Here is a 25,994-nt window from a genome sequence, read left to right as displayed (position 1 = left end):
ACAGAGAAATGCTGGAGCTCTGTCAGAGTGACCATCAGGTTCTTGACCACCTCCCAAACTAAGGCCCTTCTCCCTTGATCACTCAGTTTGGTCAGGCAGCCCGCTCTAGGAAAAACCCTGGTGGTTCCAAACTTCTTCCATTTACGGATGATGGAGACCACTGTGCTCTTTGAGACCTTTAATGTGGCAGAAATTTTTTTGGTGCCCTTCCCCAGATTTGTGCCTCAATACAATTCTGTCTTGGAGGTCTACAGACAATTCCTTGGGCTTCACTGCTTGGTTTGTGTTTTGACATGCACCGTTAACTGTCGGGACTTTAAATAGACAGGTGTGTGCCTTTCCAAATCATATCCAATCAACCGAATTCACCACGGATGGACTCCAATCAAGTTGTAGAAACATCTTAAGGATGGTCAGTGGAAACAGGATGTGCCTGAACTCAATTTTGAGTGTCATGGCAAAGGCTTTGAATACTTATGTACATGTACATTTTCTAATAAACTTGCAAAGATTTGAAACAAACTTCTTTCACGTTGTCATTATGGAGTATTGTTTGTAGAATTGAGGAAAATAATGAATTTAATCCATTTTGAAATAAGGCTGTAACATAACAAAATATGGAAAAAGTGAAGCACTGTGAATACTTCCGGTTGCACTGTATAACAATGTATTCAAAAGAACAGAGCTACATTATTGTGTGTCTTTTACTGTATATCTGCTTGGAGTTTGGCTTTCCATTTAATGAAATCAGTCCAGTTTGAGCCATCTTTCTTAACTCCTGCACTATTTTCATTAGTTCAGTGCTAGCTGGATTGAATAGCGCAAATGAAAGCAGAGGATATCTAAGCAAACTGGGGATTTATGTTGCGTCAACAAGGGTTTTTATAATGCCCTTTGGTACTGTATTTAGAGTATTTATAAGTAAACATGTTATAGGATATTTGGCTGTCAATTTTTAAATTATTTGTTTGCATAACTTTCTAAGTTTCAAAGTATATTGTTATATTGTGTTCTGTCATATACTGTACAGTGGCAGGAAAGTGCTTTCCACTCCATTTTGCTACCATTTGCATCCAGTTGTAATGGAATCTTTTCATATAACTATGCATTTATTATTCTGCAGTGCTCTCAGTCATGTGGTGGAGGTATTCAGGCTCGGGAGGTCCTCTGCAAACAAAGGCTTTCTGATGGCAGCATCTTGGAACTTCCGGAAACCTTTTGCTCATCTACAAAACCTGCAACACAGGAATTATGCGACAATGAAGACTGTCCACCAGAGTGGTCTCTAAATGACTGGTCTCAGGTAATATTCAAATTTAAACATACCGGTAACTTTTTTAATGCTTTACAGATATTTTCTACTTGTCAACCTTGTTGAACAAATAATATATTAATATTTTTTGTGAAAGCTAACTGTATTTGTTGCAGGATATCAACACAATCAGGGACTATTTTTATGTAATATTAATTTATACTGTTTTGTTTTACTGTTTCTGTATAGTGTTCAGTTTCATGTGGAGAGGGGACACAAATCCAAGGAGCTGTTTGTAGACAGAAGGTGAAAACTGGAGAATATATTGTGGTGAATTCTTCTTTGTGTCCAGATTCCATTCCTCACCAGATGACTCGGTCTTGCTCATCAGCACCATGCACAAGTAATGACAGGTTCTATTATTTGTTGAATTTGTTCCGTGCTAATTTAGACGAGTTTTCCATGATAAACTGTGCTTCATTATAGTTATATGAACTTCATAGTTGAGTTTCAGACTGATTTAACTATTTCTCAAAACAGTTACATTCAAAGAATGCTGTGTGCATGTGCAGCACCTTGGAAACTGTAGATCAAACATATGCTAAGATGGCAGCTTCATTGGCTGTACATGATAGGAGGGTTTAGTTCCATTTTAATTAAACATAGTATTGCCTGTACAATAATGCAGTTAATCTCTAACCAATTTTGTAGTTGAATGTTAAAATATGCCCTCTATTTTACATTTATGTAAAATAGAGTTGTATGGCCTTTACATGTAAATGTTAGGTGTACTTTTATTAAACTTAAATTAGTAATGACATAAATTACTTTTTTCATATGCTAGCCTGTACAAGAGTTAGTGTGCAGCAACAGTGAAATGTGCAAGTATACTTCACATAATGGGCATTGTCTTGAGAAAGAACATAGCAGGATATTTATTGAACTCGCAGGGAATATCATTTTGGTCATCCCTTATTCATTGTGATAATAGATGTTAGCCTTTTTTTCCAGATCAATCCACCAACCCATGAGATGAGAAGCTAGATGTTTTAAAGGTTTTGTAATTCTAGTCAAACTATCAGGATATTCAGAGGCTAATAAAAAGCAGTTGTACTCTACATTAAATTGACATGTTCCATCAACCCAAGTGTATCATGTTAATTCTTGAATATAAGAACATAATGAATAATAGATCATACTTTAACATATAATGCTTAATATATCCTAGGGAGTCTTACTTGTTGTCATATGCATGAGTGCATTAAACAAAATATGTTAATGCACTTTACTGGTTGTTATTCTGATCCAGTGACTTCAATTCATTTTTACTCCGTGACAGTTAAGGCATAAGTGACCAGGCTGGGTGTTAAATGCGCAGTTAACAATCGCATCTGGTTCCCAGCTGAATATTTTTGAATAAGTCATCTTAAATAAAACCTATGCTGAGAAAAATTGTAGACTACCATTAGCATCTGTTTTTCAGTTGACTTCAATAACTTCATGGTTATTAGGAATTAAATTTGGGTTCATGTGGGACCTGGGGTAAACCCAGATTGTTCAATATTTGTGTATTAAGCAAACTATGAGGCCCAAATATAGTTTGCCTGCCTGAACCTCTGGCTTCTGTAACGTAAACATCCAGGGATCACAGGCAATAGCATTGACCCAATTTGGTCATTTACCGTATTTGGTCAATACGTCACGTTGGATCACCATTGTGTCTACTATAATGTGGAACTAAACCAATTGATTTAATGGTTTCAAAAAACAGATTCATTCCTGGCATGTGGGGAATGCTAACTGTCACATTTGCTTGTGCTCTCAACCAAACTATCAATCCATCAAATAGCTGGTTTCATAACTGATCACATGTTAATCTCCATGGAAGATGCAGATCAAAAAGAGGCTAAGATGGCAGCTTCCTTGGCTTAGAAAAAAAGGAGACTTTAGTTCCGGATTTACTGGGTTGTTCTAATTAACGAGGATTTACATCAATGGACACCATTATTGACATGGGTTTTTTATCGCTGGGCAAGGTGGAGTTATGTCAGAGGACATTATTAACATTTTTGGCATGTTGCAGGTGGGTTTATCTGCTTTAAAATGTGTGAGCGAATGAGTTTAATTGGTGATAATATACTCATTTCCCTGTGAGTGGACCCCCTTAGTGAATGGGCTTCCAAATAATTTTATAAGCCTATCACAATATTTTTGGGGGACTAGGCAAGAGGGAGAGGCTCATGTCTCAACATTTGCACAAGGTGCCTTGAAAGTAGGGAGGCTATGCCACTGTAGATCCTGGATGATGTAATTTACCATACTGATATGGTCAATGATATCACCCAGCACCCACAGCACTGTGTTTACGTTACTTCAGCATCAGAGGTCTGCCATGTCTGACGGGAGTATGGCAGGTTAACATGGACTGGCATCCTATCATTGTTATTGATGAGGATTTACATCAAGGAACATCATTTACATTTTTATTATATTGTTCTGTATGTGTGCTTTTTTTTTGGCCTTGTCTGCTATTTTCCTTTTTCTGTCCACCCAACTGCATGCCTGGGGAAGGGAATGGGTCGAATATTTGTATATTTTTAATATTGCCATGTAAGCTGCAGGAAATTACCCTGTCCCCGCCAAACATTTAGTAAAAAATGTTTTTGCAGTGGTATATTTCCCCAGTGTCATTACCCAGCTACCACTGTCCTTTTTCAATAATAGCTTGCCTATTAGCTTTAAAAAAGGACAGACAATTATAGCTAGTTTTGCCTCCCATATATTTCAGTGGGGTCCCCTAAACCCTGTTTATTGAGTTAGCGATTCAGAAGGCAAGATCTAGCCAGACACCTAGATTTTTTTTAGAAAGAGGTCAGAAAAATGTTTTCCTTTAATGCCCAACTCTAGCCAAAATGTTTTTGATTTACCTAGAGTGAGTATGTTTTAGAGCCTCTGACAGATTTTTATTGCCATGTTGATTATTTTCTGACTGGCATTGGTGTTGTGGGGTAAAATTAGAACCTTGTTTTTTTTTTTTTTATTGCTATCTCTGCTTTTATGGTAACATCTGCATCCCATATTTGTATTGGTGTCACATAAATAAAACGTGGAGTGAATTCTCCCTCTTGCAGTCACAGACCTTATTAACAAATATGACTGAAGTTCTAACCCTTCCCCACACTACTCAAAACTGAAAAACAGTCTGCATTCAGTTTTGGGTTGTTTAGGAAAAAAGATAGATAGTTAGATACAGGCAAAATAAAACACTACCAGTAATCTAATCAAGTAAAGGATAAAGTTTCAAGATCATTTATGAAGATTCTTGTATTAGATTTATGTGCACTAAGTGTTACTTTTTATATTTTAAGGACCCTGGCTTGGCCAGAAGACAAACCCTCAAATATCTGGACTGAGAAAAATCTACATACAAACCAAAAAGCAGAAGAAGCTTCAATTTGTTGTTGGCGGCTATGCTTACCTCCTGCCAAAGACTTCTCTCATACTTAGGTGCCCTGTGCGTAGGTTTCGTAAACCACAAATTATATGGGAAAAAGATGGAAAACACTTGATCAGTTCAGAGCATGTTACTGTGGCACCACATGGATATGTTAAAATTCATCATCTCAGGCCATCAGACACTGGAGTCTACACATGTATGGCTGGGCTTAGCCAAGAACATTTTGTCATCAAGCTTATTGGAGAGAACAATAAAATTATTTCTCAAACTTCCAGACATAGAGAAGAAGACACTGTTAAAAAACACAGAAAGAATGATTCTTTTAATCGTCCAGAAAAGCAACAAAATTCAAATCCTTTAAACCGAAGCAAAACTGAAAAGCAGATGCAGATAACGGACCCTGGTAGCCGCTATGATAATATTGTTGCACGTCTTCTGGCGCTAAAACCTTGGTCTGATCATCACATGGATCCATCTGACCCTCAGGAATCTTTTGAAAGAAATATCTCCTCAGAGGAAGACCATGGATTGGAGCATATTGTACCTAATACATTTGTTACTGATGTTAAACATGTAGAAGATGTAATACGGTTATTGTCCCAGCAACCTGGGGAACTCCATGACAACAGCAAACATCTCTTTTTACAACTGGCTCATGAGCTAGTTAAAAGCCGTCTAGAAAACCATGGACCACCAGTTTTTAAGCCTGAGCCTAAACAGCTTGGTCCAGGAATCTCAGAGCATTCATTGTATAAACCTGTGTCTGGTTTTTCTAGCTCATGGAGGTCGTCATCAATGGAAGCAGAAGTATTTGAACCCCATGACATTCTCCCAGGCCAATCTCACAGAAAGCCGGTTATTCTCCAGAAGATATCTGCAGCCCAACATTTCTCTGCTTCTGAGGTTGTAACCCATATTGGACAAACTGTGGCACTGGCTAGTGGAACCCTCAGCGTTCTACTTCATTGCGAAGCTGGAGGAAATCCTAAACCAGTTATAAGCTGGGCCAAGAATGGAGAAGAAGTGAAATATAGTAACAGGTAGTAAAAATACAAATATATCAATATTACATACATGTATTACATGAATGTTTCTACATATGGTAAGCATTGAAATTGTATCCCTGTACAAACATCTAACACCCATATTTCAGTCCCTCTTTCATATAAAAGCACCATTCATTTCAGAGTTCCTTCTTCATATCAGGAGCCTCCTTATAAGTCAAAAGCCTCCCCCATACATCAGTGTCCCCTCCTTCATATCATGCCCCCCCCCCCCTTTACATCAGAGAACCTGTCTGTTTTTTCAGTCCTGTTCAGTTCATACTCCTCGGAATACAGCAGCAGGTCACATGGTACTGTCTCAGCCCGGCTTCAGTCACATGACTAAGCTTTCTCCTCCCTCTGCCTGCTCCTGTCCCAGACAGTGCTAGGGCTGTCACAGAATTCTTTAGAGGCTTCCCCTACTGATCTAACAGGGCTCTGTAAAAGAGGGCTGCCTATACCACCCTACCAGCAGCCCTGACTATGCCTTCTGCTGAATGGCACATAGAAAACATGTCATACCTGCCATACCCCGGATGTGCCGCTGATACCAAATGTTAGCAGTCACCAGACATGAGGTTTGCAGTTTGTTTACTGATATGTCAAAAGAATGTTAAACATATTTTCCTCTTTATAATCAGAGCTTGAAATAAGCATTAGTTTTCTGAAGGCTTAAATGATGTATAATAACACAAGCTATATCTTTATCCTAAACAGAATTGTCTGTTAAGCATTAAAACAAATTTTTAGCGAAGAAAAAGAAACACATGCTATTTAAAAAAGAAAAATGTCAGGTTGGAAATTTTAATAGTAACTCCCTAATTGCAGTAAAAGAAAGAAGTATAGGTCCGTATATCATAGCTTTTTCTTGTTGAACTTGCACTGTACAGTGTATGAACATGCCTACTGTACCTTCAAAAATGTTATTCCAGTGTATGATGGATTAAAGCCCAAATGAAATATCAATATAAAGCAGCTAAATACATTTCAGATGTCTGAAAACAAAGGTGGTCAAGGGCTTACAGTTTGTTTTGTTTAAAAAGCATCTACATCCTGAATAACTGCTTTCTGCCAGGTTTGCTGCGGAGAAGGACCTTTGTTTTCTATGTGGAAGCAGTGATTTCTCTGCAGAGGTCTTACATGCCCCCTGTAGTATCAGAACTATAGCTCTCCAATTAGCAAAGCTCATGCTCTGTGCTGATTGGACAGCTTTAGTATCCTTAACACTCCTAATTTATGGTCTACAGGAACATGCTTATGTCTGTTCTTGCAAAAAAAAGGAAACAATGGGAAGTTATTCCTAACATTTTCAAACTACCTATCATTTAGCTGATGTAAACTAAAAGTTGATTTGGGCTTTAACACATGGGACTGGTCATTTTTTAATGGAACTTGATTTTCTTTCTTCGGTTTCAATAGGTTTTAATTAAAGCATTTGTAGACATACAGAACAACAGACAAAATGTCAGTCAAAGAGGGTACATACACAAAAATCAGTATATAACATTATATATCCTTATATATCATTATACGTGATAATCTGGGGATGGGAAAATGTTTTCTGGTACATGGCTGACTCAGAAGAAAGTCAGCTGAGATGCTGTAACTGTGACATAGTAACCAACTAGAAAGGTGGAGAGTAAGAGAAATGAAAAAAAAAATAGTGGGGCACACTAGAAGGACAAGGTAGGTGGGGGGATAAAGGGGGAAAGTCTGTCAAGGGTGGGTATGAGGCACTCCATAACCAAATAGGATGGCTTAGTTGTCAGATGAGAATGATCATATGGTCAGAAGCAAATGATCAAAGTGTGATGGAATGATTCAGGGGGTCCAGACCCTTTCAACCACCAAGCTTTGGCTAGGACTTGTTTCACAGCAGTAAAAAAGAACATAAGGAGGCAAAACTGGATGTCTAGATGTTTGTACAGTGCCCAGGTTTCAAATTTAATAGATCCTTAGGATTTTTCTGAATACGTCTTCTCAGAAAGGTGTAGACAATCTGACTCCAAAACCTTCTTATGTAACATAGCCAGGGTTTGGCAGCCTCTAAAGCATGTTACTAAACACTGAAGAGGTACGTTTCACCAGTAGTTGCGGGACCATATACATGTGCATAAGTAATTAGAGTTGGATTCTGTAGCTGAGGCATGTATAGAACAATGGTTCAGGGTATACCAGATCTGTCTCTAGTCTTCGGCTGGTCATACATTGTTTGAATCTCGGCCGGTTCGGCAGAACCTGGCTGAGATTTGAACCGTCAATGGCCAGGCTAAATGTACCAAGTTGATCAATCAATCAATCAACTTGGGTACAACCAACCTGCTGGATTCTCTTACGAATATCACTAGCTGCTGCTATAGTGGCTAGTGATAATCATTGTCTTCTCCCAGCGGAGACAGCTTCCCCTGCCCCCCGCCGGGAGCAGACAATTGCTCAGCAGGAGGAATTCCCCCTGTCAGCACTGTCTGTGTTGATGGGGGAATCATGTGAATTTCTTCCCTGCAACACATGGTTGCAGAAAAGAAATTTGCACCATGTATGACCTGCTTGACTTATCTGTGGTTTAACTGAGGTCCTGGATTGAAAGCACAGGTGCACAGTCCAATCCCACCGCCATCAGCCTGCATAATTTTATGAGAGGCCAACAGCTGCTGCCACTGGACCTGGTTTGACTGTGCTTTTCACCAACATCTAAACACAAGAGTCTCACGCAGAAGGACTATATGCACAGTGTGCAAGAGGCCTTTCCCAAGGCTCCACTTGTATTTGTTTGAATAGAAAAACAAATTTTCGCTGTCAAATCTCTGTCTTGTTTACACCATAATGTATGCATTAGTGTGCATTGCCATACATGCACCACACATTTTATGGTTTTAACTTGTGGATTGTTTGGGAGGATTTCAATTGCAAATGTAGGTCGAACAAATCCAAAAGTTAGCATACACATCTTTTTTCATAACACTGCTACACAGTACAAGGTGGCAACAGGCCATATTTGCAAAAGTAAATCTTCTGAGGTTTATTCTTTTTGTCTGACAATTCATTCAATGGTACAAAGCTCTAAAATCACACTTTTGTTCATCAAGAGCAGCAGTAGGTCCATAACATTTTTAAATGACTGAACAGAATACTGTTGATCAGCAGCACTGCTAAAAAGTTATATATAAAGCAAAAATACCGAAAACAATTAAAACCAAACTCTAGCCCAAACCTCTTTTATAATTTTACATAGCCCTGAAAAGGATCAGAACAGGGGTGAAAAGGACAACAAAAAACACCTACTTCTGTTCGTTTTTTTTGCTGTCTAATTCACATATTTATTATAGGAATGTATAAAGCGGCAACAGCACATTCACATCAGTTTCTGCCCTCAAGGAGCTTACTAAGCTAAGCTACTGAGCTCCTAACTCACATTCATACATACTGTACATATACTAGGGCCAATTTAGACAGGATCCGAATAACCTGCTAGCTTGTCTTTAGAGTGTGGTAGGAAACCAGAGTACCCAGAGGAAACCCATGTAGGCACAGAACATGTAATCTCTAGGGAGGTAGTGCAGTGGTTGGGATTCAAACCGATGACCCTATTGCCTCTAGGCAGAAGTGTTAACCACTTGCTGTATTTGGAGAAGTCCTTCACTTCAAGTCTCCTTAGCACCACAATGACACATGGGAGGAGTTGGATCACGACAGGAAAGTGCGGACCGTAATAAAAATCTGACAGAAGTTCTATTCCTTTCCCACTTTATTCAAAACTTAAAACTACATTCTAATATATATTTAACGGTACATTTATTATATGTGTTAAAGACCCAGTCAACCCAAACTCTTTGGACATATATTGTAAATATTTCTATAATTTGAACAAACACTAAATGAAACAAGCCCTTATTACCATTTGAAGTTACAGCCATTGTGAAGTAATTCATGCTTCCCTATTCCTATTCACCTACTCGGTGTTTACATGAGAGAATGGAGGTTAACAGGCTGTTATGTCATTGCTGGGAGGGGGAGCTGAACTATAATAGAAGCTAAAAATGAGACGTTTCAGCTGCAGATTTCAAGGATGAATCATTCCAACTACAGAGGTCAGTGAGGCCTCATTTTAAAGTTTAGCAACTGCTTGTTTAGAATATGTAAACATTTGAATGGCCATAGCCTGTCACCAGGTCTACTTTAAGGAAATCATTTTTTTTTAGATGTCACATTTGTTTTACATAATTTTAATCTTGTGGTCATTGATATGTTTAAACAGGATTCTCCTAAAATCAGATGATACCCTGCAAATACTAGAGCCAGTTGAAGCTGACGTTGGGTTTTACACCTGTAATGCCACTAACTCTTTGGGCTCTGCTTCTGTGTCTATTGCCATTACTCTAGCAGGTATGTGAATTAAGATTTAATTTTTTTGTTTTTTCAAAATGTACCTTATTTTTAAACGTTCTTCCTGAAACTGACATGAAAATCTAATTGGAGTTATGTACAGAGGATGCGACGTTGAGAGTTTTTCTTATGCTATTTAACATCATTTTTCCTGCGCAATTAGCATCACCTTTGATTACACTTAAGAGAAATTTGTTGCTGTTGTCATCCCTCATTTTAAACATCAATACTGCAGTCACATGTCACCCTTTGTTAAAGTCATGTGAAAAGGTAAGTATACCCCATATAAATTGTTGACCTTTGCAACATTTTTGAATCGGCAAACCTTAGATCTTCATTTAGTGTTGCAGATGACGGTGACATACTTGAACAAATGACACGTACAGTTGCAGACTTGTAGTGCAACCCTACATTTATAACTATTTCAAATCCTTGAAAGTTAGAGTTAGGTGTTCAATATTAGGTTCCAATGATTAGAACCTCTTTTGGGAGTATGCATATGAAACCTGTCTTATTTAAACCACAGATATCTGGGATCAGGTGTTCTATTTACATGTTATCATCATGCCAAGTTCAAAAAGTTCCCTAAAGCCCTCAGAAAGAAGATTGCTGATGCCTTTGAATCTGGCAAGGGTTTTAAAATAAACGCCAAATTATTTGGAATCAGTCACTCCAAATAAGCAAAAAAATATGTGACATAAATTTCAAACAATGGCTTAATTGTCCTAGACTGGCTGACTTTGCACATTGGGCTAAAAAGCAGCTTACAATTTGATGCTAAAAGATTTCTCCAAGAACCACAAAATGTAATTGTGGGATCAGCAGGCAACTCTTCTCTTATAACAATTGGTGTCAAAGTGCAAGCATCTACAAAAAAAAATTGAACCAATTTAACCCAAATGGGACCTATTTTACCACAGTGCGCCATTGCATTAATTAATATTTTTGTTAAATTAAAATAAATTCTCTTAAAATAAATACTGTAAAAAAACAGCAAATGTGTTTATATTCAAGTATAAAGCTGTTGTAAATTTGTTTTTGTTTTTCTTTAAATAAAAAACATGTTATACTTACTTACTCAATACGCAATAGTTTTGCACAAAGTGGCTCCAAGCTTCCGCTGCTGACAACTTTAGGCTCTTCCTCTTCTGTGTGCGCCACCATTTTAAGCAGCTTGCTATATGGGCGCATGTGCAGGCCCGCTTCTAAGCCAGGCTGTGTATGCTCACCCCTCACAAGATTTGATTGACAGCAGCAGGAGCCAATGGCTCCTGCTGCTGCCTCTGTGTCCTGTTAGGGGAGAAAAAGAGATCAGCGCTACTGCAGGCGGGCACAGCTCTGGATTGAAATAGGACTCAGGTAAGTATGAGGGGGTGGTGAACTACTACTGGGACATTTTTTACCTTAATGCAGGGAATGGATTAACCCTTTTGGTGCCAGGTCCGTACAATATAACAGCACGGGGGGGTTACACACACAATCTGGTGGCTACAGCCACAGGGATTGTGTGTGAAACTGACAGGCAGACTCCTGCCTGTCAGCTGAGAGCAATCGTGCAGCTCCACTGCCACCTAATTTCTCTCTCACACCCCTGTTACCGGCGCACCCCCGCCGCTACATCCCACCATGCTTACCGAACTCCGCTTGCCCATTGGCGGGCCCGGGAGCTCCATGGTGGGTGCTGGTGGATGGAGGGGAAGGAGAAGAGTGGATATACATCTGCTCGCCTTCATTTCTTTATGTGACCCGGAAAGTGACATCTCTGACTTCACTTCCGGGGCAAGCTCTCAGTGTCCCCAGCTAGCTCAGCTGGGAAATAATGTTTTGCAATGCGGTCTGCATTTCAAAACATTTAGTGGAGTACAGGGGAGACATGACCCTGCATATCTCAATATAGAGTACCTGTCACCTAAAAAACATCACATAGCAGACTTTTTGTCCCCTATGTGATGAATAAAAAAGTTAAGTAAAAAAAATAAAGTTACACCCAAGCACAAAATCCCCCCCCCAAAAAAACTTGAGGCCCCCCACCCCTACATATACACATGCACAAACCTAAACGCATACGCCGAGGCGCCTACTTGTGAAAACGTTGTACACATGTTACATATCGCCGTACACACACAATTTCACAGGCGCACAAAAATTGAAGGTTTGGCGTGTTGGGTATTCATTTACTCAGTGCAACCTTGTCTTTCATATTTTACCAAAAAATTTTGTAATTTATTGCGTTTGTTTGCCCTAAAATTCATGTTAATGTGTTTTTTTACTGAAATTTTACGTTTCCTAGACATTTGCGTTGTATATCGGTTTATATCGTGTGACATAAAAAATTAGATCTACCACTATTTTATTCTCTAGCGTATGTGGTTTCAGAAAATATATATTTGTGGATTTTGTGTAATCTTCAGTCCTAAAAGGATTTTTTTAAACATGTGTGCAAAAAAATGCAAAAACAGCTCTGGCAGCAAAAGGGTTAAAGAAAAAATGCTCTGCCTTTAGAACCATTATAATCTTTATCTGTATGTACTGTATGAATGAAGATCTAATGTTTACCTGTTCAAATTGTTGAAAAGTCAACAATTTCCATGAGGTGCACTTATTTTTTCATTGACTGTATTTGTGTAATTACTGCTTTAGCTGATGAAATGCAAGGCTTCTAGCTGGTTTGACCTGAATAGATTTTTTTTACCGAAATCAAACATCTTAAGTAACATTAAAATAAATGTTTACTATAATTTGTCTAATCCAATCTATCTAATCAAATATGCCGGCTATATGAAACAGATGGCTATCTTACAGTATATATAGTATAATTGGTGTGTACAAGAACAGAGTATTACATTTTCTTTGTGTATGTAGCCAACAGAAAATAAGAATTGGCTTTTCTTTTAGGGCAACTGTACATTAAAGTCATTGAATAACCTTCAGCCCCGGAAGAATTTACCCCCTTCCTGACCAGAGCACTTTTTGAAATTCGGCACTGCGTCAATTTAACTGACAATTGCGCGATCGCAAACAAAAACTCCCAAACAAAATTGGCGTCCTTTTTTCCCCACAAATAGAGCTTTCTTTTGGTGGTATTTGATCACACCTGCGGTTTTTATTTTTTGCGCTATAAACAAAAAAAGAGAGACAATTTTGAAAAAAATGCATTATTTTCTACATTTTGCTATAATAAATATCCCCCAAAAATATATAAAAAAACAATTTTTTTCCTCAGTTTAGGCCGATATGTATTCTTCTACATATTTTTGGTAAAAAAAGATTATTGATTGGTTTGCGCAAAAGTTATAGAGTTTAGAAAATAGGGGATCATTTTATTAATGTTCTTTTTTTTTTTTAAATGGAAGCGATCAGCAATTTTTATTGTGACTGCGACATTATGGAGGACACATCAGACATTTTTGACACAATTTTAGAACCATTGTCATTTATGTAGCAATCAGTGCTATACAAATACACTGATTCCTGTGTAAATGACACTGGCAGAGAAGGGGTTAACCACTAGGTGGCAGTGTGGGGGTTAAGTGTGTCCTGGGGTGTGTTTCTAACTGTGGGGGGGCATGGCTGAGTGTGACACGTCACTGATCTCTTCTCCGATCACAGGGAGCAGAGATCAGTTACACTGTCACCCGGCAGAACAGGGAGATGCTTGTTTACATTAGCTTTTTCCTCCCCGTGAGGTGATCGCGGGTATCCGCGACCCGACTCACGGAGCTTGCTGTGAGCGCCCGCTAGCTGCCTCTTAAAGGGCAATGTACAGGTAAGTTACTCTGCCTGTATGAGCCCTTCTGCCGAAGTATATTGGTGTGAGGCGGTCGGCAAGCGGTTAAAGTATAATTCCGTGCAGATAAAAACATCTATGATGTATTAATAAAATAACTTTCATTCATTTTAATTAGAACTATGTAAGTTAATATGACGTGTTGCCAGCCACGGAATCCCTTGTACAACAAAAACTGTAGGAGGGACAGCTGTAGAAACAAATTCAGATTACTGTATTAATCCCAAAGGGTAATGATTGAATCAGTTGTGCTGCTGCTCTTTCATTGTCCAATCACAGGCCAGGGGCAGGGAAATTACTTTCTACTGAATTTCTTGGGTGCCAACCTGGCTCCACTGTCTGTCAGGGCTGTGTAAATGTCAGGAGTTGAAGGACAGAAATACACATCCTTTGGTAAGTAAAACAGCTCCAATGTATGTATTTCATTTTTAGCTATTTGCTGAAATTGATCTTTAATCTTTAATCTCAGCTAGCGATTAGTTAGTTAGGATGTCTTCTAGCTGTTGCTGTAGGCAAATTCTAGTTTTGAATCCAAATGTCAATTTATCTGGTTTGTAGACATGTGTGTCGTCAATAAATTTGTTTCATTTCATTCTGTTCCTTTTTGTATTAGCCGTTAATTCGTATTTCGTAATTTGTGTCCAAAATTCAATTTGGATTTGTACGAAATACTAATTTTCGTTAACTTTTCATAACAATTACGAATGCTCGTTATGATGAATTTATCATTATTAGGGGCTCCCACCATCCCTGTGATGTTTCCATTATGAGGGGCTCCCACCATCCCTGTGCTGTGCTGAGTTCCTGGGTTTTTAACTTCATCATAACGAATAATCGTAATTAACGAAAATTCTTATTCTGTCCGATTCAGAATCTCCCATCGACTACCAGTAGTAGTCTCCCACTCCCATATTAAAAAAGGTAATTTTCCCAACCCTCACTCAGCAGCAGAAGAAAACCTCTGACTAGTCAACAAAACACCAGTCACGTTTCCATTGTAACGGAATTTGGATCCGAAATTCGTAAATTAAATTTAGTATTTCGTTAAAAATTCAGAAGCATAGCAATTTGTATTTCGGATCCTCCCGAATGTACGAATTTATGGAAATTCATACAAATTTTCGATTCGTACGAAACTAATCGCACATGTCTACTGGTTTATGGTGTCATATATTATAGACTGCGACAATGTTTCTAATTAACCACTTAAGGACCGCTGTATTGCCATTGTACGTCATCGCAATGGCACAGGCAGGCACAAGCACGTACATGTACGTGCCTGCCTTCCAGTGGGTGGGGGGGTCCGATCGGACCCCCTCCCGCTGGATACGGCGGTCCGGTTCACTGCAGGAGCGATCCGTGATGAGGGGATGGCCTCTCGATCACTCCTGGCCAATGAGAAGCTTCCTCCCACTGTGTTTTGTTTACACAGGAAGGAGGAAGTGATGTCATTCTCCTCGGGGCAGTCTTTTTGACCGGACTACGAGGAGAAGACAGAAAGTAAGTGTGCACCAACACTACACTGACATGTAGGTACACACAGGCACACAAACCCCCCCGATCCCCCCCCGATCGCCCCCGCCCCCCCTCCCCCCCCCCAGTCACAGTGTCACTGATTGCAGTGATCATTTATTTACTGATCACTGCATTCAGTGTCAGTTGTAAAAGTAAAAACTGTCAGGGCAGTTAGTGTTAGGTCCAGGGTAGCCCCCTATCACCCCCAATAAAGGTTTAACCCCCTGATTGCCCCTAGAGTTAACCCTTTCACCCCCTTTTGCCAGTGTCACTAAGCGATCATTTTTCTGATCGCTGCATTAGTGTCGCTAGTGTCGCAAGGTAGCTAGTTTTTTTTTTAGGTTCACCGCCAGGTTTTTATAGCGCTAGGTACCCCGATATACTACCCAATAATGGTTTTAACCCCCTGATTGCCCCTAGTTAACCCTTTCACCCCCTTTTGCCAGTGTCACTAAGCGATCGTTTTTCTGATCGCTGCATTAGTGTCACTAGTGCCGCTAGGTAGCTAGTTATTTTTTTAGGTTCACCGCCAGGTTTTTATAGCGCTAGGTACCCCGATATACTACCCAATAATGGTTTTAACCCCCTGATTGCCCCTAGTTAACCCTTTCACCCCCTTTTGCCAGTGTCACTAAGCGATCGTTTTTCTGATCGCTGCATTAGTGTCACTAGTGCCGCTAGGTAGCTAGTTATTTTTTTAGGTTCACCGCCAGGTTTTTATAGCGCTAGGTACCCCGATATACTACCCAATAATGGTTTTAACCCCCTGATTGCCCCTAGTTAACCCTTTCACCCCCCTTTGCCAGTGTCACTAAGCGATCGTTTTTCTGATCGCTGCATTAGTGTCACTAGTGTCGTTAGGTAGCTAGTTATTTTTTTAGGTTCACCGCCAGGTTTTTATAGCGTTAGGTACCCCCATATACTACCCAATAATGGTTTTAACCCCCTGATTGCCCCTAGTTAACATTTTCATCAGCGATCACAGTATAAGTGTCACTGGTGACGCTGGTTAGCCAGTTAGTTATTTAGGTTCCCCGTCAGGTTTTTATATAGCGCCAGGGACCCCCATATACTACCTAATAAAAATTTGAACCCCCTGATTGCCCCTAGTTAACCCTTTCACCAGTGATCACCGTATAAGTGTTACGGGTGACTCTGGTTAGTTTGCTTTTTATAGCATCAGGGCACCCACCATTTATTACCCAATAAAGGTTTAACCCCCTGATCACCCGGCGGGTGATATCAATTAGGTTTTAGTGTCAGGGTCTGCGTCGCCCCAGGCAGCGCTAGGCTAGTGCCAGTACCGCTAACACCCACGCGCAAAGCATAAACCTCCTGTAGTGGTATAGAATCTGAACAGATCAATATCTGATCTGATCAGATCTATACTAGCGTCCCCAGCAGTTTAGGGTTCCAAAAGAACGCATTGTTAGCGGGATCAGCCCAGATACCTGCTAGCACCTGCGTTTTGCCCCTCTGCCCAGCCCACCCAAGTGCAGTATCAATCGATCACTGTCACTTACAAAACACTAAACACATAACTGCAGCGATCACAGAGTCAGTTTTTTTGGTAGCATTTTATATTTAAATCCGGAAGGCAGTGCTTGGTTTTCGGGGTCCCGTACGTGGCTAGGCTCCCAAAAAGTCCCCCACATGTGGTATCCCCGTACTCGGAAGAAGCAGCAGAATTTATTTTGGGGTGTAATTTGACTTATGCCCATAGCATGTGTGAGCAATTTATCATTTAGTGACAACTTTGTGCAAAAAAAAATTAAAAATTGTAAAATTCCTGCAACTTGTGGCAAAATATTAAATATTTCATGGACTCAACATGCCTCTCAGTAAATAGCTTGGGGTGTCTACTTTCCAAAATGGGGTCATTTGGGGGGGTTTTGTGTTATTTTGGCATTTTATGGCCTTCGAAACTGTGATAGGTAGTGAGGAGTGAAATCAAAAATTTGCACCCTTAGAAACCCTGAAGGCAGTGATTGGTTTTCGGTGTGCAGTACGCAGCTAGACTCCCAAAAAGTCCCACATATGTGGTATCCTCGTACTCAGGAGAAGCAGCAGAATATATTTTGGGGTGCAATTCCACATATAACTATGGCATGTGTGAGCAATATATCATTTAGTGACAACTTTTTGTAAACTTTTTTTTTTTTGTCATTATTCAATCACTTGGGACAAAAAAAAAATATTCAATGGGCTCAACATGCCTCTCCACAACTTCCTTGGGGTGTCTACTTTCCAAAATGGGGTCATGTGGGGGGGTTTGTACTGCCCTGCCATTTTAGCACCTCAAGAAATGAGATAGGCAGTCGTAAATTAAAAGCTGTGTAAATTCCAGAAAATGTACTCTAGTTTGTAGACGCTATAACTTTTGCGCAAACCAATAAATATACGCTTATTGACATTTTTTTTTACTAAAGACATGTGGCTGAATAAATTTTGCCCTAAATGTTTGAATAAAATTGAGTTTATTCGATTTTTCTTATAACAAAAAGTAGAAAATATAATTTTTTCTCAAAATTTTCGGTCTTTTTCCATTTATATCGCAAAAAATAAAAATCGCAGAGGCAATCAAATACCATCAAATGAAAGCTCTATTTGTGGGAAGAAAAGGGCGCAAATTTCGTTTGGGTACAACATTGCATGACCGCGCAATTACCAGTTAAAACAGTGCAGTGCGAAATTGGAAAAAGACCTCTGGTCCTTAGGGCGTTTATTGGTCCGGGGCTAAAGTGGTTAAATGATCATATACAGTATTAATATTATCCAAAGTTTAAGGAGATTAACTCGTACCATTATAGCAGGAGAAGGCAACCTTTGCAGCCTAGTGTGCCCACATTTTTTTTTTGTAAGGAATTGAGAGTGCCAGATACATAAAACTTTGCAGTTGATTTACTACAGGAAAATAGACTGTGCACTCTGCAAGTGCAGTTGCTCCAGTACTTAGTAAATGAAAAGAAGCTCTGTTGACTTCCATCATCCAATCATGTGCAAGCAAAAATGCTGTTTTTTATTTTCTTTGCATTTGATTGGGTATTCTTTGAAAAGTGAAGCTTTACCTCCTTTACTAGGCTCTGGGGCAACAGCACTTGTAGGCAGTGCCAGGACAAGTCCATCCAGTGCCCAGGGCGAAGATGCCTTGGTAGGGTCATGGTGCTTACATCCCTGCAATAAACAATTGTGCCCAGGGCAGCCCACCCTCTTGCCCACCCCTTGCCCCAGACCTTCTTGCTGGGTGTAACTGCACTTACAAAGTGCACAGTCTATTTGCCTTTCATAAATCAACTTCAATGTGTCTACTGTACATCCTCATTTACAAAAATAAATATTAAGTAAGTAAGCACAACCTCAAACATTGATGTGACAACCTCAGTGACAGCAATAAAAACCCTGAACATTTGTGCCCAGTCAATACAAAATACCTCCAGGATGTGCCTGTGCAGCAAAATAGGACTGGTGTCAGTACAGCAAAATGCCCCCAATAATGGTGTTCAATGCGGCAAACAGAACTCCAGGATAGGTGTCAGTGCAGTAAAAAACAGAACAAAAACAAAAAAAAACTCCAAACTAGGTATCACTGCAGCAAGGTACTCCCAAGACTGGTGTTCAGTGCAGTGAAAGATCCCAAGGATTGGTGTCAGTGCACAAAAAAACTTGTGTTCAGTGTGTTTTACTACCATCTGCTATCTGCTACCAGGATGCTCCCTCTCTACCACGCTGCTACCCTAACCACTCTCCTGGAAATTAAATTCAAATGTCAGGCAGAATATTTCTCCACCCAAGGGAAGGAACACAAGTGCTGTGAACAGTGATGGAATGTTCAGCATTCAGCATTCAAAACAAGGACACATCACTACAGATACTCTGGCAGGGAGTTTGGAACCTCTTATTCTACTGTATCTACACCCCAGATCCTGCTGCAAGGTAAACCTGCAGGTTCAAGAAGGGTTTTACATGCCAATCCGACAGAGACCCCTGCATTATAGGCTTCTCATGCATTAAAAACAAACAAAAATCCATTATTCACTTCTTAACCTAAACACAAGTCCACCCTTGAAAGCAAAGATAGTTACTGCAATTTTACACAAGTTGAATCAAATTTGTTACCTCCAAAGATGTACCTTAAGCAGTCTAACATGTTGTAGAAAGGAATCAGAACCATGTGTTGGTTATCGAATAAGCGGGATACCAGTAAGGAACTGAGAATCCTTAACAAGTACATATTATCACATATGTGACCAATAATGTCACCAAGGAGAGTGTCAACTTGAGTAAAGATTAAAGAATTGAATAGTACCAAATATTTAATCCTGGATAGTCTCACATTTCTGAGAGCAGCTCAGCTCAGCAAAACACTCTCATTACGATGACCTTCCATTCATATTTTTTTAATAAATCCTCTTTAGGTAACCTTGAAATTTTAGTTGTAATGTGATTTCTTGAATATGAAATAATGCTCATGTTACATGTATGTATTAGACATTAATAGTGCATGTCACAAGTTATTTTGGATCTGACCCTACTTTCATAACCTCTTATCCCCTGTGACGATTTTAAGTAAGTGTTTAGAAAAAGGTTTGGTCCCCCGCAGTCTTCTGCATCCATTCTTGATTAGCACAGATGCTTTATGGCATGCCTCATATGGACAGCTTACTGAAAAACAGCAGGTTTTCTCTCAACTGGATACCTCATGGTGCTTGTCTTTGAACTAATGGAGTGAGGTGACCATAATACATATTTTCTTGTCTCCAGGCAAACCGTTAATAAAGACCTCCAGAAATGTGCTTATCAATATGGATGCGCCTTCTATCACCATCGATGTTGGCAGTGTGGTGAAAACTATTCCGGGAACAAATGTAACAATCCATTGCCAAGTAGCAGGTGAGCTTAGAACTTGCAATCTGTTGCTAGAATGTTAAATGTGTGTGTGTGTAAGAAAAGGGAGTAGCCAGTAGTAATGTGAAGCATGCACATAGTTTAAAGTGGACCTATATTTAAAAAAAAATGTTAGGCTTTCTATCTACTTGTATCATTAGCAAATCAACAAATAAATGTATGTTTACCATATAACATCAATAGTACGTAAACTATTGGAAGGAATAGTAAAACAGTATCATTATTAGTAACCAACATGGATTTATGAAAGGTTACTCTTGCCATACCAAACTTCTGACACTCTCTGAGAAGTTCATTTTGTAATTTGGATAGAGGAAAGCCTGTAGACATTGTGTATTTCTATGTCGCTAAGGCATTTAATACAGTACCACATAAACGATTAATTTGACGACAAAGTATGTATCTAGATAGAAAACTGGTTCCAGGAGCTAGCCCAGAGGGTAGTGGTTAATGGCATATTTTCTGAAAGGTCTAAAATTGTGAGTAGGTTACCCCAGGGCTCAGTCCTGGGACCAATTCTGTTTAACTTGTTCAACTTGTTGCTAGACGAATACACCTTACTAACCGATCCATGAATGCTGCCCCTCTCTGCCAATCCCTTCACTGACTTCCCCTTCCTCACCGTTCAAAATACTTACTACAAAATAGAATGCTACCCACAATATTGCCCCCAGCTACATCACCAACCTCATCTGCAGATATCACCCAAATTGTCCTCTCTGATCCTCCCAAGACCTTCTGCTCTCTATCTCCCTTGTAACCTCCTCCTATGTTCACCTCTGGCACTTCTCCAGAGCCTCTCTTATCCTCTGGAACTCCCTGCCCCTACCCTGTCTGCCTTTAGGTGATCCCTGAAAACTCAATTATTCAGGGGAGCCTATCCTCCCTGCACCTAAGACCCGTACCCCAGCAACCTACATCAGACCATCCCCGGCAGCTATTACCTTTTGTACCACGTCCCCCTCCCTTTAGATTGTAAGCTCCACGAGCAGGGCCCTCCCGTCCCTTCTGTATTGAACTGTATTGTAATTGTACTTTCCCCCTGCATTCTAAAGCACTGCGCAGACTGTTGGTGCTATATAAATCCTGTATAATAATAATAACCGATATGGAGGATGGAATAAATAGTTCAGCTGGATGGACTGGTGTCTTTTTTCAACCTTACCAACTATGCAAACCTGATTAGAAGCAGCAGAGAACTTCTACATATGTGAATGTGTCTAGGCACATTCTGTTTTTTTTAGCTTTACATGGGCATATCAGGTGTCTGATAGACATACTGCACACTCCTTGCTTCTGATTACTGGATTACAGTGGTGGTTTCATTTGGTTGTAGGGTATGGGAGCAGGAAGAGCTGTATCCCAGAGACACTGTAGCATGAATGACAAATGTGTGATTGGGGGGAAAAAAAAGCTACAAAATGCCTATTGTATGTTCTACATCAATCACAACTCATTTGCCTCAGCCTAGCTTCATTTTATAATTATACCTTTCCCCTTCCATCCTCCTTAGTAACACTGACAACAGCAACACAATGTTAATTTTGACATCACATTTTTATTTAGTTTTAGTCATATTATTTTGACCAAAATGCCATTTTAAGTTTAGTCATATTTTAGTCATCTGAATTGTTTTAGTTGTATTTTAGTCTACTAAAATCTCCAGTACATTTTAGCTGACTAAAATCTCCAGTAGCCACTTGAACTTCCATTTTCCCTGGAGCTCTGCCTGGCTGTTAAAGCCCCAGCCCCCTGACTCTATCAACAAGCTTTATTAGCTGAGAAATGCAGGCTCTGTCTGCCTGCTGCCTGGGATCTTTGGAACAATGCCTGCCAAACCACAGAAAAAGAACTCCTCTATCGGATTTGTGTCTGAATGTGATGGGGTGAGTTTCCCCTCCCAGCAAGGTAGCAGTGCTTAGCAATGTGTAAAAAACAGCCTCCCCAGACCTTCCAGGTCTCTGTCCTGTGCACTCTCTTACTCAGTGGCAGCTGGTGGGTTCTCCTTTTTGGGGAGGCAGCAAACATGTAACAACCTCCCCGGTGGGCCACTGACCACCAGCGGCAGCCACTGGACCAACCACGGTACTGACCACAGCAGCACCCGCGGGACCAACCACTGCACTGAATGAATGAATGAATTAATGATTTGTATAGCGCTGCAATGCGAACTGAATCGCCTCAAGGCGCTCGATGTGTCCTGTGTTGTCTAGCTTCTTAAAATAGGTAGGTCTTACGTTTTTTCCTGAAGGCCTGATCATTTCCTTCCATGTGGATGTAAGTCAGAAGAGCATTTCATAGCCGTGGTCCTTGGACTGCGAATCTACGTTCTCCCTTTGATTTTTAGCGGGATTTGAGAATGAGGAGGAGGTTTTGATTGGATGATCGGAGACTGCGATTGGGTGTGTAGTGTGTTATCTTCTCGTGTAGATATTGAGGAGCGTTTCCTCCTACGCATTTGTGGTTAGCCAATGTAGGCTCCTCAGGGCGGGGGAGATGGGCTCCCAGGATTTTTTTCCTGTTATCAGTCTTGCCGCCATGTTTTGGATGAATTGTAAGCGCGCAAGACTGCTGCTTTGTCCTCCGTTGGAATGAAGGGGATGAGTCTACATAGCAGGTGGAGGAGATGATGAGATCTTCTGACTACTGATCCAATTTGTGCATCCGTTAACACTTATGAGTCAAAGATCACTCCGAGACTCTTGGCTTTGGCGCTTGGAGAGATGGTCTGTCCAAAGATGATGGGAGGTGTCCATGGGGTCTTAGTTTTGGAATTTTGTTTTGAATGTAGGAGGAGAAGCTCTGTTTTTGATTTGTTGAGTTTTAGGGAGCTAGTGGTCATCCAGTCGTCTATCAGAGTGAGTCATTTTTCTAGTTGCTGATGATGATCTTTTTGTCCGGTGATGCAAAAGTAGAGTTGAGTGTCATCAGCGTATGAGTGGAAGCAGAGGTCTGATATCCTGATGATTTTGAGCAGTGGGCGGATGTAGATGTTGTAGATGTGGAAAAGCACTGGTGACAGTGGTGAACCTTGACGGACTCCACAAGAGATTGCTCAGGTTTCAAAGGTGAAGGCTCCTAGTTTCACTGTTTGAGAACAATTTCCTAAGAAGGATGGAACCATTGTAGATCTGAATCTGAGACTCCAGCTACTTCTGCGAGGCAGATGAGTAGAGTATTGTGGTCCACTGTATCAAACGCAGCACTGAGCTCCAACAGTACTAGGAGACATGATTTCCCATCATCTGCTGCTTCGAGGGTGTTGTCCCTTATTTTGAGAAGTGCCGTTTCTGTGCCATGGCCTGGGCAGAAGCCTGATTGCACAGGGTCGAAGACTTTGTGTGTATCCAGGTGGTGTTGTAGCTGTTGTACTACCACTTTCTCCCTAATCTTGGAGATGGTGTTGAGGCTTGTTATCGGTCTGCAGTAGTTAGGGTCTTGAGGGTCAAGGTTGGGTTTCTTTAGCAGGGGTTTGATGATGCCTTGCTTGGGGTCAGTCAGAACACTCCCTTCTTTGAACGACTGATTTATCAGGTGATCAGGTGTGTTATGGTAGGAGCCAAGATTTCAGAACATTCTTTCAGGATTTTAGTGGGAATGATGTCGATTGGCGATGTGCTTTCTAGGAGGCTTTTGATGTTTTTAGTGGTGTCGGTTGAGATAGGTGTTAGAGAAAAAATCGGTGCTTTTGTGATGTATGTGTTGGAATCTTCTTTTTGCTTTGGTTGTGTGAGGTTGGTTGTTTTTTTCTGGTGAATTGTCTTCCTGATGTTGTCAATTTTGTTGATGAAAAAGTCTGATAACTCATTGCAGAATATTTGAGTTTCATTTGCTGGGGGCTCTAAGCAGGTAGGGTTCATTGATTGGGCAACTGACCTTCCGCCGGACCATGCGCGGCACTAACCACCTGCTGGACCACCCGGCGGTACTTACCCGATGTGCTGAGGGGCTCTCCTTCTCTCCTGCAGTGATGGGGCTGTCCTCCTCCTCTCCTCCAGTGTGGGCAGCAACGGTTTCGGTGTCCGCTCCTCAGGCTTCTTTCCCTGTGTGTTTCCTCTTCCACTAAAGCCCTAGCCATCCATTAGGATCGCCTGACGCTTTGGCAAATCGGGAAACCAGTCTCACAGACCTCCCTCCTGATTGGTGGGGAGGAACTGTAGTGTGACCATAGGGAAAATCCATTAGCTTTCGTCACACAACAGAGTGTGCTCGGGACGCAGTGCCCTGCGCCCCAAGCCCACCCTATTTTGAAGCCTATGAGAGCCTCTGGCTCTAATCACTTCGATTTTTACTCCAGGAGTATATGGTGAGTTTGTAAATTCTAGAGAAATTCTTAAATAGTGCATTATAATTTAACTAAACCCATTAGATTTTAGTTGATTGAAATGTACTGGAGATTTTGGTCTACTAAATTAAAAGTAGAATTGATTTTCATTATAGTTTTCATCAATTGACTAAATTCTAATTTAATTTTGTTTCGTTTTCTTCCCTGAAAACATGCAACTGACAAAAACTATGATAAAAATATGTTTGTCAACTAAATTAACCTCCGCTCCATGAATGGAAACCCCATAGCATCATATTTCTTTTGGTGACCAGCTTCACTGTTTTTATTTTGTGCCAACCCACTGAGGTCATCTTGCCTGACCTTGTGCATGTGCAGTACGAGATCCTGTTAGGTTTGTTACTAAACAATAAGAAACTGCGCCAGATCTTGTACGGTGCACGTGTGAGATCATGCAAGTTAACTCTGAAAGACCTTAGTGATCTAGCTTTCCTCGCGGGGAAGCTGTGAGGTCCTGGCACGTTACCAGTTTCTACTGAAAGCCAGAAAGTGTCAGAAAAAAATGTAATTTAAAAAAAAGCTCTTTGATTATACAAATAAATGAAAGATCTTTAGAGATTTGCATGCAGAGTTGCATGCACTATTGTTTTTTTGCGTTTGGTGGGGGAGAAACATCTGCTTTAAAAGGGGAACTCCAGTCTTCGGGTGTGACTGGAGAAGCAAGGTTTACATGTAGTATCATTCTCCCTCCTACCTTTTTCACAGATTTTCCTTTTGAAACCTTACACTTATATACATTTTCAACTCCAATTCCTTAAAGGCTAAGCCCACCTTTAAAAACAAATGCATATATTTAAAAAAAAAGAACATTTTCTATTTATTTTGCATAGAAGTTTGCAAAGCATTGCACCTGTGATCAGTGGATCGATGGTGCAGTGCAAGGCTCCTTCAAATTCCTCTTCCTGTTTCCTGTCTGTACCGAGGTAGGGGCATTCAGTTGGAAAGCTACAGGAAGGGTCAATGAACTATTAGTGTAATGCTTACCACATTTTTATTATTATTATTATACAGGATTTATATAGCGCCAACAGTTTACATAGCGCTTTACAACTTGAGGGTGGACAGTACAAATACAATACATTTTAATACAGTAGGAATCAGAGGGCCCTGCTCCTTAGAGCTTACAATCTAAGAGGGAAAGTCAAGAGATACAAGAGGTAATAACTGTGGGCGATGTGCTGATTGAGAAGCTAAATGTACAGTTGTTAGGTGGGGGCCAGATGGGCTTCTCTGAAAAGATGAGTTTTCAGGGATCGTCTGAAAGTGGATACATTTGTAGGTAATTGAGAACCTCAAGTCTGTCTGCT

General features: G+C 40.3%; 1 protein-coding gene across 3 annotated transcripts in view; it reads left to right on the top strand.

The window, feature by feature from the left end:
• ADAMTSL1 (ADAMTS like 1) overlaps positions 1 to 25,994 on the top strand; it is a 1,178,053-nt gene that overhangs the window by 1,075,592 nt on the left and 76,467 nt on the right. For all 3 annotated transcript variants that reach the window (XM_077475229.1, XM_077475230.1, XM_077475231.1), the window contains 5 exons: positions 1,124 to 1,303; positions 1,502 to 1,655; positions 4,621 to 5,749; positions 10,008 to 10,135; positions 20,199 to 20,327. In XM_077475229.1, the coding sequence (XP_077331355.1) occupies positions 1,124 to 1,303; positions 1,502 to 1,655; positions 4,621 to 5,749; positions 10,008 to 10,135; positions 20,199 to 20,327 (1,720 nt within the window). The remainder of the gene's footprint in view (positions 1 to 1,123; positions 1,304 to 1,501; positions 1,656 to 4,620; positions 5,750 to 10,007; positions 10,136 to 20,198; positions 20,328 to 25,994) is intronic.

Source organism: Lithobates pipiens, unplaced genomic scaffold (genome assembly GCF_037356315.1).
Source record: "Lithobates pipiens isolate NorthernLeopardFrog02 unplaced genomic scaffold, aLitPip1_a1.2 Scaffold_13, whole genome shotgun sequence".
Taxonomy (NCBI): domain Eukaryota; kingdom Metazoa; phylum Chordata; class Amphibia; order Anura; family Ranidae; genus Lithobates; species Lithobates pipiens.
The sequence above is the reverse complement of the archived record's forward strand: the minus strand, read 5'-3'. Positions and strand labels throughout refer to the sequence as shown.